Raw genomic sequence first — 15629 nt, forward strand, 5'->3', positions numbered from 1 at the left:
TCAGTGACTCCAAGTTCCACATGTCCCACAAAGGCCTCAGATGTGTTCCCAGTTCACCTCAGTTTCCCTTCCCTCTCTCCAGCTGGAGCCCTTTCTTGGGCTTGCCTGCCTACACAGTGGCACCACTACCTAGTATGCAGATACCAGGGTATGCTTTTGCCTCCACTTTATTAGGTGCCTAGCCATCGATTCCTTCCATTCTAACTCCTCAGTTCTCATCTTCTCTGCTATGGCCATAGTACAGACTCTCCTCAGTCTTACCCTCCCAGTCTGTCTTTCTGTGGCCACTAAAGTACACATCCTAAAGTATAAGCATGAATGGCTCATTTCCCTGAACTTGCCCCCATTGCCATATGGATAAAGTCCAGATTCCCAGCGTGTCTTAAGAAACTCTGCAGTGCTTCTCTCTTCTTCATCACATCTCCTCTCACTGAGCCTCTCCAGCCAGCTCCCCTCAGTTTGCTGGCCTCTTTTGGGGTGCATCCTTCCCTCTTGTGGGCCCCTCCAGCTCTGCCCCAGAGGAGCCCAGAGGCGCCCATGGCACCAAGTTGTCCTTGCCTCCTCTCTCCACCTCATGATCACAACACACTGCCTGGCACCTCCTGGACTCAATGATTATTTCTCAGACGGTTGAAACAAACCTTTGCTCAGAAAAAAATGAGTTTGTTTTCCTATAGAAATAAGATCATACCTTGAAGTGCAGGGTGCTTTAGGGCCTTACAAACTTTTCTGATTCTCTGAAAATCGTGTGTTTCATGGTATTAGTCTTTTCAATATAAACATATTCTAAAAATTAGATACACAGGGCCAGGGATTTAGCTCAGTGATTTTGCCGCCTCCTGCGCAAGCGCAAGGACCCGAGTTCAATCCCCGGTACCAAAAAAAAAATTAAATGCACATTCAAGGAATGAAACAATAAAGAAACTTGTGTTTTTGAAGTACTTAGATCTTTCTCCCACAAAATGTTAGCTGTGTGAGGGGTCACGTTGTTACTCCCTGCTTGTTTAGCCTAGGCTCAAGTCAGAGCAGGGCCTGGTAACCTAAGCACTCAGGAAATGTAAGTTAAATGGTATCTATAGAAATACTGCTTAAAGGACAGAAAAGCTCACAAGGGAAAAGCATGAATATTTTTCCTTTGAATAGTGCCAGTGGCCAGGCATGGTGGTGCACACCTGTAATCCCAGCTACTTGGAGGCTGAAGTAGGAGAATCATGAGTTTGAGGCCAGCTTGGGCATCATAGCAAGGCTTCACCTCAAAAAATAATCATGGTTGAAATGGTGTTGATAAACATACTGAAATAGTATGTAAAGTTAAAATTTTCAGATTTGAACTCTTTGCTTTTTTTTTCAGTACTGGGGATCAAAACCAGAGCCTCATTCATGCTAGGCAGATGGTATACTATGGAACTATATGCCCACTCCCCCCTTCCCCACACATTTTCAAGTTTTTATTTTGTGACATGGTCTCACTAACTTGCTCAGCCTGGCCTGAAACTTGCAGTGCACCTGCCCCATCCTCTAAAGTAGCTGAGATTATAGGCATGTAACTCCATACCCAGCAGTGCTTTGCTTTCTTAGGGATTCTGTGATTTGGGAGTAGGAAGGGGCAAGTTCTGCTACTAAATGATTTAAATTATTTTCTGGTATTTGGGACCCAGTCCCTGAGGTACAATGCTAACTTTTTATCAGGAACAGTAAAAATACATAAATCATGAGCCAGGTGTGCTAGAGCATGCCTGTAATCCCAGCTACCTGGGAGCTTGAGGCAGTGGGACCACAAGCTTGAGGCCAGCCTGGGCAATTTAGCAAGACACTGAGTCAAAAAATAAAAAGGACTCTTGGTTGATGAAGAAGTTTGGTTATACTAGTTTCCAGATATTTCTTTTTTTTTTTTTTTTTTTGGTACCGGGGATCTAACTCAGGACCTTGCACTTGCAAGGGAGGCGCAGTGCCACTGAGCTAAATCCCCGGCCCTCCAGAGATTTCTTTCATTGGGTGGTTTGATTTGTTCTTCAGTCTGCTCCATCTGGACATAAACATCTGACCGTGGAAGAGTTATTTGGAACCTCTTTGCCAAAGGAACAACCAGCAGTGATGAGTCTGGATTCAGAAGAAGTAGAGAAGCTGCCAGGAGATGCCTCCCAGAAAGAACCCAGCTCCTTCCTACCCTTTCCCTTTGAGCATTCCGGAGAAGCTGCTCAGCCGGAAAACCTGAGTGTCCATTCAGCCGCTCACCGTGCAGTCCAGCCTGAAGTCTCCACCCCAGTGCTCATCACTCCAGCTTCAATCACACAGTCTAGTGAGAGGCATGCCCCAAGCTACACGGTCCCCTTGAGCCCTGTGCTCAGTCCCACTCTGCCAGCCGAAGCTGCTACTCCACAAATTGTCCCTGGTTTACCTCGAAATAGCACCATAATGCAAGGAGTGAAAACCACGCCTAGACAGAGGTCTCCACTCCTGAACCAGCCAGTCCCTGAGCTCAGCCACACCGGTCTAATTGCCAGCCAGAGCCCCTTCAGGCCCCCACTGAGCATGACGAACACAGCTGGCACATCCCTCCCTAGCGTTGATCTTCTCCAGAAACTCAGGTTGACTCCACAGCATGACCAAATGCAGACACAGCCGCTTGGGAAAGGTGCAGTCGCACCTAGCTTTCCTCCAGCAGCTGGTCAGCTGGCCACGCCTGAGAGCTTCACAGAGCCACCCTCCAAGGTGGCAGCAGCAAGGGCAGCAGCCGCCGCCTCCCTGAGCAGCATGGGCCTGGCCCCCCTTCAGGTAAGGCAGGAGGGTGGGGTGGGTGGGACAAAACGACAGAACCTTGTTTTTGGCTGACAGGAGACAGCCAAGTTGTGCAGAGAGTTTTCTCTTTTGAAGTATATCATGGCTAGGAGAAAAGGTGCTGGTTAGGTTGCTGTCATTGTGACAAAATACCTGAGAAAATCAGTTTAAAGAAGGAAAGATTTGGGCCAGGGATTTAGCTCAGTGGTTCCGCCTGCCTTGCAAGCACAAGGTCCTGAGTTCCATCCCTGGTACCAAAAACAAACAAGAAGTAGAGAGGGAACAAGGAAGGGGTCAGCCAAGGTAGACCTTTCCATGGCATGCCCACAGTGACCTACTGTTCTTGCTCCAACTAGGCCCCACCTCCTACAGTTTCTGCCACCTCCCAATAGTTCATTCAGTTGTGAACCCATTAATGGATTAATCCATTGATAAGATCAGAGCTTTCATGACCCAGTCACTTCCCAAAAGCCCACCTCTGAACATGGCTGCATTGGAGACCAAGCCTTCACTGTGGCCCTTGGGGGACATTGCAGATCCAAATCATGGCAGGGGTAAGAAACGCTATGTGAGCTCATTGTAATTGGTAAGTGGTATAGATCAATTCACTTACCAAGATTATTTCAAGTGATAAAAGCTAAGAAACTATTTTCCTAGCCAGGTATCCATTTTAGGTTTGTTTTAGTCTGACATTTTTAGGAATCCTCATTTGTCTCAAGACCATAGACCCAGATTACTCCAAGCTAGGCCTGTTCCCATCTTCCTTAGCACTCTTGAGTTGCCTACCTTATGCCAGCAACGCCATAAGAGAATCCCAGACCCAGAGACGAGTCAAATAAAGCTCCCTAAGGAAGCTGGTGTTTCAGCTGCAATCTAAGGACTCAGAAGACAGGCACACCTTCCGAGTGTTGGGAACAGTATTTGAGGAGAGAGTAGCATATGCATCAGGGGGGCGGAGAGTTCCACACCCTGGGCAGTTGGACAACTTAGCGAGACCCTGTGTCAAAATTAAAAGCTCTTCCCCTGCTGGGGATCTTCCCCAAAGAATTAAAAGAATCATACCACAGTGATACATGTGCACCCATGTTCATAGCGGCACAGTTTGTAATAGCTAAAGCTTGGAAACATCCTAAGTTTCACCTGGAAACTGGATAAAGAAGTTGTTTTTTAAAAAAATAAAATGGAATGGTTCCGCTGCCTGCCTCACAAGCACAAGGACCCAAGTTCGACCCCTGGTACCTAAAATAAAATAAAATGTAGTACTACTCAGCCATAAAGAATGAGAAACTAGGGCCGGGCATTTAGCTCAGTGGTTCTGCTCCCTGCCTTGCAAGTGCAAGGTCCTGAGTTCGATCCCTGGTACCAAAAAAAAAAAAAAAAATGGGAAACTAGAGACATTTATAGATAAATGGATGCACATGGAGGCCATCCTCTTTTTTTTGGTACTGGGGATTGAACTCAGGACCTTGCACTTACCAGGCAGGCACTGTGCTGCTGAGCTAAATCCCCGGCCTGAGACCATACTATTAAGTGAAATAAATAGGACACACGTGTGTAAATACCAAATAGTTTCTCTAGTGTGAGAAACTCAAAGTGTAAATGAGGATCAAAATATATAATAGATCATGTGAAATAAGAAAAGGCCTGAAGGGGAAGTGGGAGGGGTAGGGGAAAGGAAAGAAGGGAAAGGAATAAATATGAGAAAAGGAAAAAATGGAAACAAAGTCTTTGTAAATAGGGAGGGCAGGGGAAGGGGAAAAAATAAGAACCAAGATGCATCATATAAAGGTGCAAATTTCCAATGATGAATCTCATTGTATACCTAAAATACCAATAAGTTTAATGAATTTTTTAAAATATGAAAATGAAAACATTAAAAAAAAGATGGGTGCAGCGCAGTGTGAGTGAAGGCCCAGAGTTCCATCCCCAGTACTCCCCCCCCCACCCCGAAAAAAACAAAGCAGTCCAGGGAGGCTTCTCAGGGAGGTGAGGGCCCCGCTGTACTTCTGAGGGGCACGAGGCCGAGGCAGCCGGCCCTCCCTGGTGAAGGCTGAGCCTGCTTCTCCCATGCCAGACCCTTACTTGGTTATGCGCGGCACAGGGTGAGCGAAAGCGCACCTGCCGAACCTTGGTGTCTCCCCTTCCTCACCTCCTACTGGCCCTTGTTGGGCCTCGCCTGTGGTGAGGGGCTCAGTGACTGGGGCCCCTGTCAGCCAAGGCTTGGCAGGATGGCAAAGGCCCTGTCCCTGTGTCCTCTGTGTCCTGGTGGGTGACTGGGAGAGTTCCATCTTGTCTGGGCAACCCCAGTTTGCCGTGCGATTGGACAAAGCTACCAGCTGCCACCACTGCTCGTGATGTCCTGCAGCCCTTTCCGTCCAAGTTCTGCTTCGGCCAGAAACACACAAGGAATCCTGTTGTCCAGCAGACTGATGGCAGACACTGCCATCTGGGGAACAAGCTGTTTGGAGAAGGTGCAAGTCTGTCGCTGGGCCTGGCTGGGTCACAGTGGCTTCAGGAGCAGAGATTTGCCAGCAGCTCAGACCTGTGCAGCAGTGGGGACCTCAGAGGGATGTGAGGCCCAGACCCTGTGCTTCCAGGGCTCCCAGAAATGGCCTTGGGTGTGTAGACAGGGAGCAGCCCCTCAGCCAGGCCAAAAAGAAACAAAAAGCATATGCCGGGCTCGGAGATGAGAAAGCATTTGGCGAACTTAGAGAACTATAGCATGAGGGCTGGCCACAGTGCTCAGGGGTAGTGTTTGTCTGCTACGGACAGCGTCCTGGGCTTAATCCCCGGCACTAAAACACAAAACAAAAAGCTACAGTGAGATGGATGTGCTGTGGAAAGGAAGTTGGGGGACCCAATACTGGGAGATGAGCAGGACTAAAGGTTTAATTGAAGGAATTTGAGTTTTCTCACCCCTGGAAAGTCTTCGATGTGTTCTGAGGAAAGATGCTGTGGCAGTCATCCAAGCTTAAGCTGATGTGAGCTTAAACTGGGGAGCGTGGACAGGTAAATGGTAGAATAGTAAGAATAAGACAAGATTTACCTTTCACCATAATTCATAAGTTTGCTGAGTTTACAAATGAGAAAAATGAGGGCTGGGAATGTAGCTCAGTGGCACTGCGTCTGCCTGCCAAGCACAAGGTCCTCAGTTTGGTCCCCGTACCAAAAAACAACAAATGAGAAAATTACTGAGTTCAGGTGACTCTTAGAAGATCACACAGACCTGAAAGGGAATAGAACCTGCTACTCTAAAAGAGTAATGGTTAACATTTTACCGAATATTATTGTGTAGAAAAACTCATCAAAATTACTGTGTATTCTGTAATCCCAACACTTGGGAGGCTGACGCAGGAGGATCGCCACAAGGTTTGAGGCCACCAAGGGCTACGTAGTGAGTTCAAGGCCAATCCGAACTACATAGCGAGACCTTGTCGCAAAAAGAAAAAAAGAATTACTGTGTATTGCAGCCTTGGTGATGCATGCCTGTAATTCTGGCACTCTGGGAGACTGAAGCAGGAGGAGCACAAACTCAAGCCCAGCCTAGGAAATGTAGTGACTTAGCAAGACCCTGTCCTCAAAGTAAAAAATGTTGAAAGGACTGGGAATGTAGCTCAGTAAGAAGGCCCTGGGTTCAATCCCAAGAGGAAGGGGGTTACGGTGGGTGAGAAGGATGACAGTGGACTGTGTTGTTTCTTAGTGGGATATTTTCGTTCCTTTGACAGGTTGTATAGAAAGAAAAAACTCAGTACCCTGATTTCATCATTACATTGTCATTCTCTACCTTTTCTGCAGTATAAAAAGAGAACATTGTGTTCAGCGTTAAGTGTCATGTCCCTAAAATACCACTGCCCGAGTTCTGCAAGCACAAGCAGCAGTCCTGGCCCGAGTCCTCTCCAGATTCTGGCCTGGAGGATGACACCCTCCTCTGGCATGCCTCCTGCGAAGGGTCACTCACCCACCTGCACTGTCTGATTTATGTGCCAGTAGCTAATGTTAGGACCTGATGCTTTCTGGGTTCTCGTGTTTTGCTTTACAACAAGTTCTTTCTCCAGTGTGTGAGGACAAAATTGAGCATGTGGAGATGTGCCTGCGGTGAAGGCTGTTCAATGCCTCCTAAGTAGAAATAACTATCAGGAGACATCAGGCTGGGTCGGGGATGTAGTTCAGCGGTAGAACACTTCTGTAGCATGTGTGAGGCCCTGAACTTGATCCCCAGCACACACAAAAAAGTCCATCAGGCTACCAAGATCTGTCATCGGTACTCAGCAGCAAAACTTGGCCTGGATTGTCCTTGGCTCCTTTGAGAAACTCAGGTTTCAGCTTTCTCTTCAGAGAGCCTTACCAGCTCTGCCCATGCCCCCTTCCTTCCTGTCAGCCTTTTCCCGCCATACCCTTGGAACTGGTTAATACTGACGACTGATCCCTATGACTAACCTAGATTTGTCACCAGTTATCAGGAAATCCTAATGGAAATGTGCTACATCTGTTAACCTTTTCTCATTAAATATTTCAGTCTGTGCAGCAAACCCAGGACCCTGAGGTATTTGCCCAGCCTAAGGCGTTAATCAGTGCCATCACGGTAAGAGCTCCCTTTTCCTAAAGAATACATTGTAAGTTCTATTGAATATGAGGTCAGCTATTATCACCCTGGTGAGAAAGTTTAGCTTTCAAGGCCAGGTCATCTCAGATGCCCGTCCTGGCCGGGCCACTCTGCTCCCCAGGTAGAGCTCACTGCTGTGACCTCTGGGGCTCGTCCTCCTCTGTGTGGATCTTTTCCCAACTGGAGAGGGGCGGGCTGAAGGCCACAGAGGGCAGGGTCAGCCTGGACCCAGGGCCTTCACACTGAGCTACATCTCTAGCCCAGAGTCTTGCTAAGCCACTAAGTGGTCCTGGCTGGGCTTGACTTATGGTCTTCTTGCCTCAGCCTCCCAAAGTGCCAGAATTACAGGATTGCACACCTATCTCACCTGGTTTCTCTAAATACAAGATCTCCGTTGCCCAGGAGGAGCTGTATGGCTTCATGTGGCAGAGCCACAATCCTGCCACAATCCTTCATTTCCCTTGCTGTGATGATGAAGCCTCCCAGGCTATAGTACTCCGTCCCTTGTTTATCCTTTCAGGCCTCCTTCTTCTTCATTTTTGGTATTTTGAGACAGACTCACTATGTAGTCCAGGTCAGCCTTGAACTCACTATGTAGCCCAGGCTGTCCTCGAACTCAAGATGATCCTTCTGCCTCAGCCACCCCAATGCCGCAATTACAGGCTTGCACTACCGTGCCTGGCTAGGCCTCTTTTTTTCTTTTTTTCTTTTTTTTTTAATTTATATATTAATTGGTACATTTTAGGTATACAGTACGTTTACATTTATCATTGGGTGTTTGTCCCTGAACATATGATGTATCTTAGTTCTTTTTTCCCCGTTACCTGTGCACCCTTCCCCCCCTTCCCTATTTACATAGACTTCGTTTCCATTTTTTTTCTTTCTCATAATTTTTCCTTTCCCTTCTTTCCTTTCCCCTTCCCCTCCCATCATCCCTACACCTTTGGACCTTTTCCTATTTCAGATTATCAGTTATTCATTTTAATCATTTTAATCCTTATTTACACTTTCAGTTTCTCACACTAGAGAAACTATTCGGTATTTACACACACGTGTGTCCTATTTAGGCCTCATTTTTTTACATATGTTGTCCCCTACCCTCCATCACCCTCCAACCTTGAAATCCACATTCTTTTTTCAGTTCTTTTCATTTCACACTCCTTTTTGTGTTTGAGCGTGTACACACCTTGAGTCTCAAGTTTAAGTTAAAGCCATCTTCTGCCTGGTTTGGGGTGGCTTGTCCTGTTCTGTGGTGACCAGCAAAAAGCTCCACCTGGTTTTGCACCAGAAAACAAGATAAATGGCCCAGATATCAAGAACCAGAGCCAATAAAACTCTGGCAGGCTCTTTGCCATTGGTAAATGAGGAGGTGATGAAGAACAAGAGGAGGTGATGAAGAGCTCAGAGATAGAGCGCATGCTTAGCATGTGCCAAGCCCCTGCTTCACTCCCCTGCTTCACTCCCCAGCACCCCCAAAAAAGAAGAGAGGAAGGAAATGTTTATCCAATGTGAGAATTATTTAAAATACCCACAATACTGGTTTAGTGTATTTTGATTGCTAACTGTAATTAGCATAGAAGCACATCTAAATGGAGGAAGTAGGTAGATGTTAGCTGTATTTTTGTTGTTGTTGTTGTTAGCTGTATTTTTTAAGAAATATTGTCTTTATATAACTAGCTGGCTTTTGTTTCCCATACTAGAACTTAGGGCCATCTTTGCACAGGCAAGGCAAGTGCTGTACCACTGAGCTACATCCCACCCAGCCCAGAACTTAATTTTTAGTGTCTCTTTTTATTATAATTTACATACAATAAAATACAAATTTTTTATGAGTTCTAACACAATATTTAACAGCCCTGGGTGAAGCAGCAGGCCAGCTGGATGTGATGGTACACATCTGTAATCCCAGTGCTCTGAGAGGCCGAGGGAGAAGGATCCCAAGTTTGAGCCCAGCCTGGGCAACTTAGCTAGACCCCCGTCTCCAAAAATTGGAAGAACTGAGGATGCAGCTTAGTGCAAAGGTTCTGGGTTCAATCCCTTGAACCAGGAAAAAACGGGGATAAGCCATTCAGTCAGTTAACAGTTTCATCATATGTTTGTCCAATCATTTCCTCAGCTCCATCCCCAAGGAATTTTTGTTTTTATCATAGGATTGTTCTCACTGTGCATGCCATACTGTTACTTCTCATAACCACCTTTTGCAGTGGTTGGATTTGGCTTCCCTTGATGACTCTAGGAGAGTGGTGGCAAGCCTGTGGCACATGTGCTCCAGCCAGCTATTCGTTACTGTTGAAAGCTCTAAAAGGTTCACCGTCTCTGCCCTAGGGCATTCTTCCATAAGTGGGCTGTTCATCCTTTAGCTAACAGGAGCTTCATAACCAGATATAAAATGTTCAAATGTTTCTTCATTGTTATTTTTTTCTGTCTGTTTTTGGTACCAGGGATCGAATTCAGGACCTTTTGCTTGGGAGGCAGGCAAGGTGCCAATGAGCTAAATCCCCGACCCTTTGTTTGTTTTTGAGACAGGGTCTCTATGTAGCCCAGGCTGGCCTTGAACTCCAGTGATCCTCCTGCCTTAGCCTGTCAAGTGATGGAATTACAGATGTGCGCCACTGTGACCAGCTTAAAATGTTCAAATGTTTCTACTGAATGTTTTTCTGAATCCAAAAGAGTGTTTGGGAGCTAGAGGTGTAGCTCAGTGGTAGAGCACTTGCCTAGCATGCAGAAGGCCCTGGGCTCAATCCCCAGCAATACAAGGAATAAAGGGAGGGAGGGAGGGAGGAGGAAGGAAGTAGGGGAGTGGATAGAATGAGTGCTGTGTGCTTTACCCTCATACTGCTAGTGCCTGGTATCAGATGTCCCCTGCTCTGGATGCCCGCTTCCACGTGATACAAAAGGACCGTTGCCCCCCACACAGGTTGCAGGCCCTCCATTGGTTACTGCGACGACCACAGCAGTATCTTCAGTCCTGCTGTCCCCAAGTGTTTTCCAGCAGACTGTTCCGAGGTCCACAGACCTTGAAAGGAAAGCAAGCTCCCCTTCTCCCCTCACCATTGGAACACCAGAAAATCAGAGAAAGCCTTCCATTATTCTCAGCAAGTCTCAGCTCCAAGATACATTGATACATCTAATAAAGGTATGTAGACTATCCATATAGTCTTGATGTTTTTAATTCTTCAATAAAAGAAAACTAATTTTATAAGTTCTTACAAATTCAGAAGACTACCTTTGAGTAATGTTTCTCTCTTCGTAAGTTAATGCTCCAGGTGGAATAATAACTTAGTAAACTCCACACTGTTAATCATGACTGTCTCTGGATGATGAGATTATTTGGGTCATTAGTAAATTAGTTATACCAGTCATTTACACAATTTGTTCCTGTTATCAAAGAAGTAAGTTCTGATGAGGTAAATGCGATATTGATGTCCTTACCTTCTCCATCTCTTCCAGAATGATCCCAGCTTCCTCAGTACACTTCATGAAGCTTACCTGCAGGTTCTGACCAAGAACAAAGACAACCACAAGCTATGACTGGAGTGGGATAAACCTGAAGGCAGAGAGTCAACCTCAAAAACAAATAGGCATCATCATGGAAACGTCTTTCTAAATAGAACGTGGGAGTTTTGAGAATTCTGAAATTCAGCCCGTGAGAAAGAGACTCAGTCCTTAAGAATGTTTCCGGTGACATTCTTGGTGATAATGGAGGTTTCGCTGTGAAGCATCACCAGCAGACTTTTATTTTGACAAAACAACAAAAAGACCATTGTGTTCCATGGGTGTTTTCCTCAGCTGTGTGGAAGTGTGTGTGGAATAGGGAGTCTGGTTTCAGCTTGCTTTCATTTTCACGATCTTAGGAGTAGTCACCAGCCTTGGCAGCAGAGCTCAGCCTAGCCTACACCACCGCCCGACCCACGCACTGGACTCATCGGCATTAGGCTGATGGTCAAGGGTTGAGCAGAGTAGACATCAGTTCTAAAAGTAGCATCAGGTTTTAAAGGATCAGAGTTTAAGTTGATAAATTAGGAATGATTTGTTCAAGTGAAGTCTTTTATATGTGTGCCGCCATTTGGGCCTTTAAAATTCTGAAATTTCCCTGCGCTTTGTTTTTAAGTGTCCCCACTCCTGCCATGCAGTAGGCACCAATGCAGGCACCAGTGCAGCGTTACTGTGGAAGAAGGGCCTTCTGAGATCTGTAGTGATACGAAATTTGAAACAGGCTGGGGCTGGGAATGCTCAAATCCTACCAGAAATTTTCATTTTAAGTTAAACTTTCCAGTGGTTTTGGAAATGTTAAATTTGTATGAGAAGCACAGCCTTATTTTCCTTTTCTGTCTAAACACAGTTAGAAGTCATTGTTAATTGTATTCCTTAACACTTTGACAAAAGGACCAGTGGACCAATCCGACAAGGCCATTCTGGTTCCATTCCTCGAGTGTACTGAGAACCATTTTAAAGCTGTGCAGAAAAGGGAGCTGTGACTCACACTGCCCTTACTGTGTTGTAGAATACAGAGTTTGAAAGGAAGTGTGAGGTTCAGAATGCCACCAGTGTACCCCCAGGTTGTGAGCACTTTCCCGGCCCAAAGTGTGGACACGGACACGCGTGAAGATGCTTTGTTACGCTGCTGTTGATCTGCCGTGATATATATTTATTCCTTTATGGCATGGAATGGTGCTCAACAATATCTTAATGTAGATTTTGATTTATTTCAGCAATAGCAACTTTAAGACCTTCTCTGAATGAGTGTCTGCGTTTCTAAGATACAGGTCATTTTGTAGCATTTGACCAGTTAAGACGCACTGCTTACCTTCCCAAGTACTATTTCATGAGGGCTAAAAACCCACCTGGCCCAACCAGCTATCACAAGGGCTAGCTGTGAATAATGCTGTCAGATGTCGTGGTTCCTTGGGAACAGTCATTTAAGCTTTAATGGTAACTCAATCATGGATCTGTAGGAGTTTTTTTCTTGCTGAAATTTTAGGAAATTACTTGTGAATTACGAACTTACTTTAGTTCGGTCTTAGTTTTTAGCGTAAAGAATACTTCATTTGATTAGCTTCTATTGGTCTAAACAGGCTTCCTAGACAGTGTTCTGCGCAGCTTAGTGTCTTCTCTGCTGTCTGCCTAGTTAACGTGTGAATTGTGTAGAATTCAGGGAAATTTATAAGTTTTCTTACTCAATTGGGGGTCATTTGTTTTCAAAGATAGTGTATAAACTCAGCAACCAAAAATGAATTGTTCATACAGCATCTGGGAAAGAGAAAGTTACAGTAAGATAGGATAAGTGGTAGGATAAGGAGTGTTGCTGACACCAGGAGATGCAGTCCAAAAAGCCAGGTGGCTTTCTCACAAAATGAATTTACCAGAAGGTTTGATCATGCCCCAAGTGTAGTCTCAGTGGGCTTTAGTAGACAGATGAATCAGGGGATTCTCGTTACAATAGACATTTGGATTTAAATGGTGCTTTTGAGTGTGTTTAATAATATAAGAGAGTAAAAAGAGAATACCCTAAAGAGGGTCTGTAATCAGTCTGTTAATTTTCACCCTTTAATCCTAGGAATGAATATGATAGACAGTAAAAGAAAATCTATGATAAGGCTTCCTTCGAGTGAAAGTAAACTTTTTAAATGCCCAAGTTATGGAGACTTGAAAAGGGTAAACCTGTTTCAACTCCCAAGTTTATATATTCAAAGTATTTACTTCAAATTCAGAAGCCAAAAGTTTGTGGTCATGATTACCAGGAAGTTCAGGCCAGAATGAGTCCCCAGAGAGCCAGGCCAGTCCTGGGTACTTGCAGTCGGATGAGCCTGGCCTGAAAGTCACAGTTCAGTTGCCTTTTCCTCATTCAGGCTTGCTGTCCAGAACCTCATGCTAGCTTAGGTTGCACATTTGCATTGCTGCCATGTCTTTACTGGAAACTTAGTAGAACGGAAGTGGACACCAACATGGAGATGCTACTTGCTAGGTTTTGCAGAACCCCAGGAGACCGTCCTTTAGCCCACTCTGTCCACTGTACCTGCACCCAGCCCCCTAGCCTCTGCAGTCCACGTGTAGGCTCTAGGAGCAGCCGGAGTGTGGTATGTGACAGTATCCCCAGTGGGTGGCGCTGCTCTTCATGTTGTAAAGTGATGTCTTAATTGGCACAAATACCACACAGACCTGTGTACCTCCCAGACGGCCTTATTCCTCTTTCTTGCACACCTCTCCTGGGATTTGTGAGGTGTACAAGTTGGCCTGCTTGACTTTGGGTCCTAAGTTTTCAAGTGACCATCAGTACCAGGGGAAGCATTTCATGGAGCCTGCATGTGGAATGCCCACAGCTTACCTTGGACAGAGTGGTGTTTTGTTCAGAATTCAAGTCAGCCTGGGCACTTCTCTCCAGGAGGATGCACAGGCTTAAGTTAGAATGTGTCTGATAGATTTTGCATGTCCAAGCGTTTGTTCTATTTCTGGCCTATGTTTTCTTGTGGACATTATAAACCCCAGCAAATCCACTGTTAGGTAAATTGTTTTAAACCTTGCAGCTTTATTACTCTCCTTCCCCAAAGAATGTAGTTTGAATTTTTCTCCTTTTGATAGTAGAGGCCATAACTGCCGTTGTATTACTAATGATGCAACATGAATCTGAGGGTGCCTAACTGCTTAAAAAACAGCCATCACAGTAACTGGGGGAGGAGTGAGGTGGCACAGGCACAAGTGGGCTCCCCCTGCGTAGTAAGGACTGAGGGGTCGCAGGCCCGTGTCCTGCACCCTTGCTGCGTTCACTGTGGAGCGTGTTTCTTTGCCTACCTTTGGCTTTCTTCATCTGTGTTCAGAGTACCTTCTGGAAGCAGTAGTGCCCTGTGTTTTCATTGTCTGACATGTTAGGGTCTGAGTAGAGCAAAGCTACTTACAGAGGCTTTTTAAAAGCTGTGCTTGAGAACATTGCCATAAGTGAGCCAGGCCTCAAGGGCCCTGTTTTTCAGCCGATTTCAGCAGGAGAGGTACGTGCAAAGTCTCACTCAGATTTGGAGTTGACATCTTTCTTTAAAATGCTAAGATGCAATATCTATCACTTTGAAGTGGGAAAAATGCAAAATTGTGTTTCCCTTTTATCTGTGTGAATCCTTAGGAAATGCGTGTTTTAAAATATGTGTTCTAAATGGTCTTTTTATTCTGTATCACTGCTTTGGCCACGTGGCTCTCACGACTCCATTACACCGGATTCTCAGCTCCCTGCAGTGTTGGGGACAAGACGCTGTGGAATGACAGCAAGGTTTTTGTCTCATGAGCACGATACTGCATCATTAACATTTTTAATGGTATGGATTTTATACCATCTGTGTATGTTTGCAAATATTAAGTTATTACATGTTTTAAAATGAGCATTTTTCATCCTAAATTTTATATGTTTGCAAATATATTTTTTTAATAAAATTCCGAAACCCAGTTTTAGCACGTACTAAATGTTCATTGTGTCTTTATGTAATTTGTAGGTCTAGGAACCTTTGAGTAAGTTGCTGCACTTTTCTAGAGCTCCACGGTGGTAAGATGGGATGGGGTGGGCAGAGAAAACTCCACCCTCCCAGTCAGGTTCTCCAGAGAAGCAGAGGCACTAAGAGATGCATCCTTACAGATGTATAGGAACAGATTTACCATGCCAAAAGGTGGGATTCCACCAGGTATGGTGGGCACACCTATAATTCTATCACACTGGGAGGCTGAGGCAGGAGAACTACAAGGTTGAGCCCAGCCTGGGCAACTTAGTGACTTAGCAAGACCCCAACTCAAAGTCAAACATGAAAAAAAGGGTAGGGACATAGCCCAGTGTGAAGTTTCAATCCCCAGGACTGGAAAGAAGGAAAAAAGAACAAATTGAATTTAGGGATCTTAACTGGCTACTGACTATTTCTAAGTCTAGAATCCAGCAACATCTCATTCTATTCATTTTTTTCTTTGTTTTGTTTTTGGTGCAGGAGTGATCCAGGGCCCTGCATATGCTGCTAAGCACATGCTGCGCACGGAATTACCCTGCCAGCCTCTTTTAACGAGTTGTTTTTTTCTTCTTTTTTTTTTTGGCACCAGGAATCGAACTTAGGTCCTTCCGCATGCAAGGCAGGCGCCGGAACCACTGAGCTAAATCCCCAGCTAACAGGCTGGTTTTTGTGATTACTGGGCATCGAACCCAGAGCCCTCACATCCCCAGATCTTTCTTGGTTTTTGTCTTTTGGGGTTTGGGGTCTGGGATTTTGTTTTTGTTTTGTTTTTG

General features: G+C 45.3%; 1 protein-coding gene across 6 annotated transcripts in view; it reads left to right on the forward strand.

The window, feature by feature from the left end:
- Nucleotides 1-15629, forward strand: part of Dcp1a (decapping mRNA 1A) — a 68357-nt gene that overhangs the window by 49237 nt on the left and 3491 nt on the right. For 4 of the 6 annotated variants that reach the window (XM_004864334.4, XM_004864335.4, XM_013065383.3 and 1 more), the window contains 4 exons: nt 2017-2775; nt 7295-7360; nt 10299-10517; nt 10832-14815. In XM_004864334.4, coding sequence (XP_004864391.2) covers nt 2017-2775; nt 7295-7360; nt 10299-10517; nt 10832-10912 — 1125 coding nt within the window. In that variant the 3' untranslated portion in view covers nt 10913-14815. Of the gene's footprint in view, nt 1-2016; nt 2776-7294; nt 7361-10298; nt 10518-10831; nt 14816-15629 lie in introns of those variants that run through there. The other 2 variants (XM_087181539.1, XM_021244017.2) reach the window with 2 other exon arrangements.

This window comes from Heterocephalus glaber, unplaced genomic scaffold (assembly GCF_053883595.1).
Source record: "Heterocephalus glaber isolate CG9 unplaced genomic scaffold, H.glaber_assembly_v1.0 deba00001472, whole genome shotgun sequence".
In the NCBI taxonomy this organism is placed as follows: Eukaryota; Metazoa; Chordata; class Mammalia; order Rodentia; family Bathyergidae; genus Heterocephalus; species Heterocephalus glaber.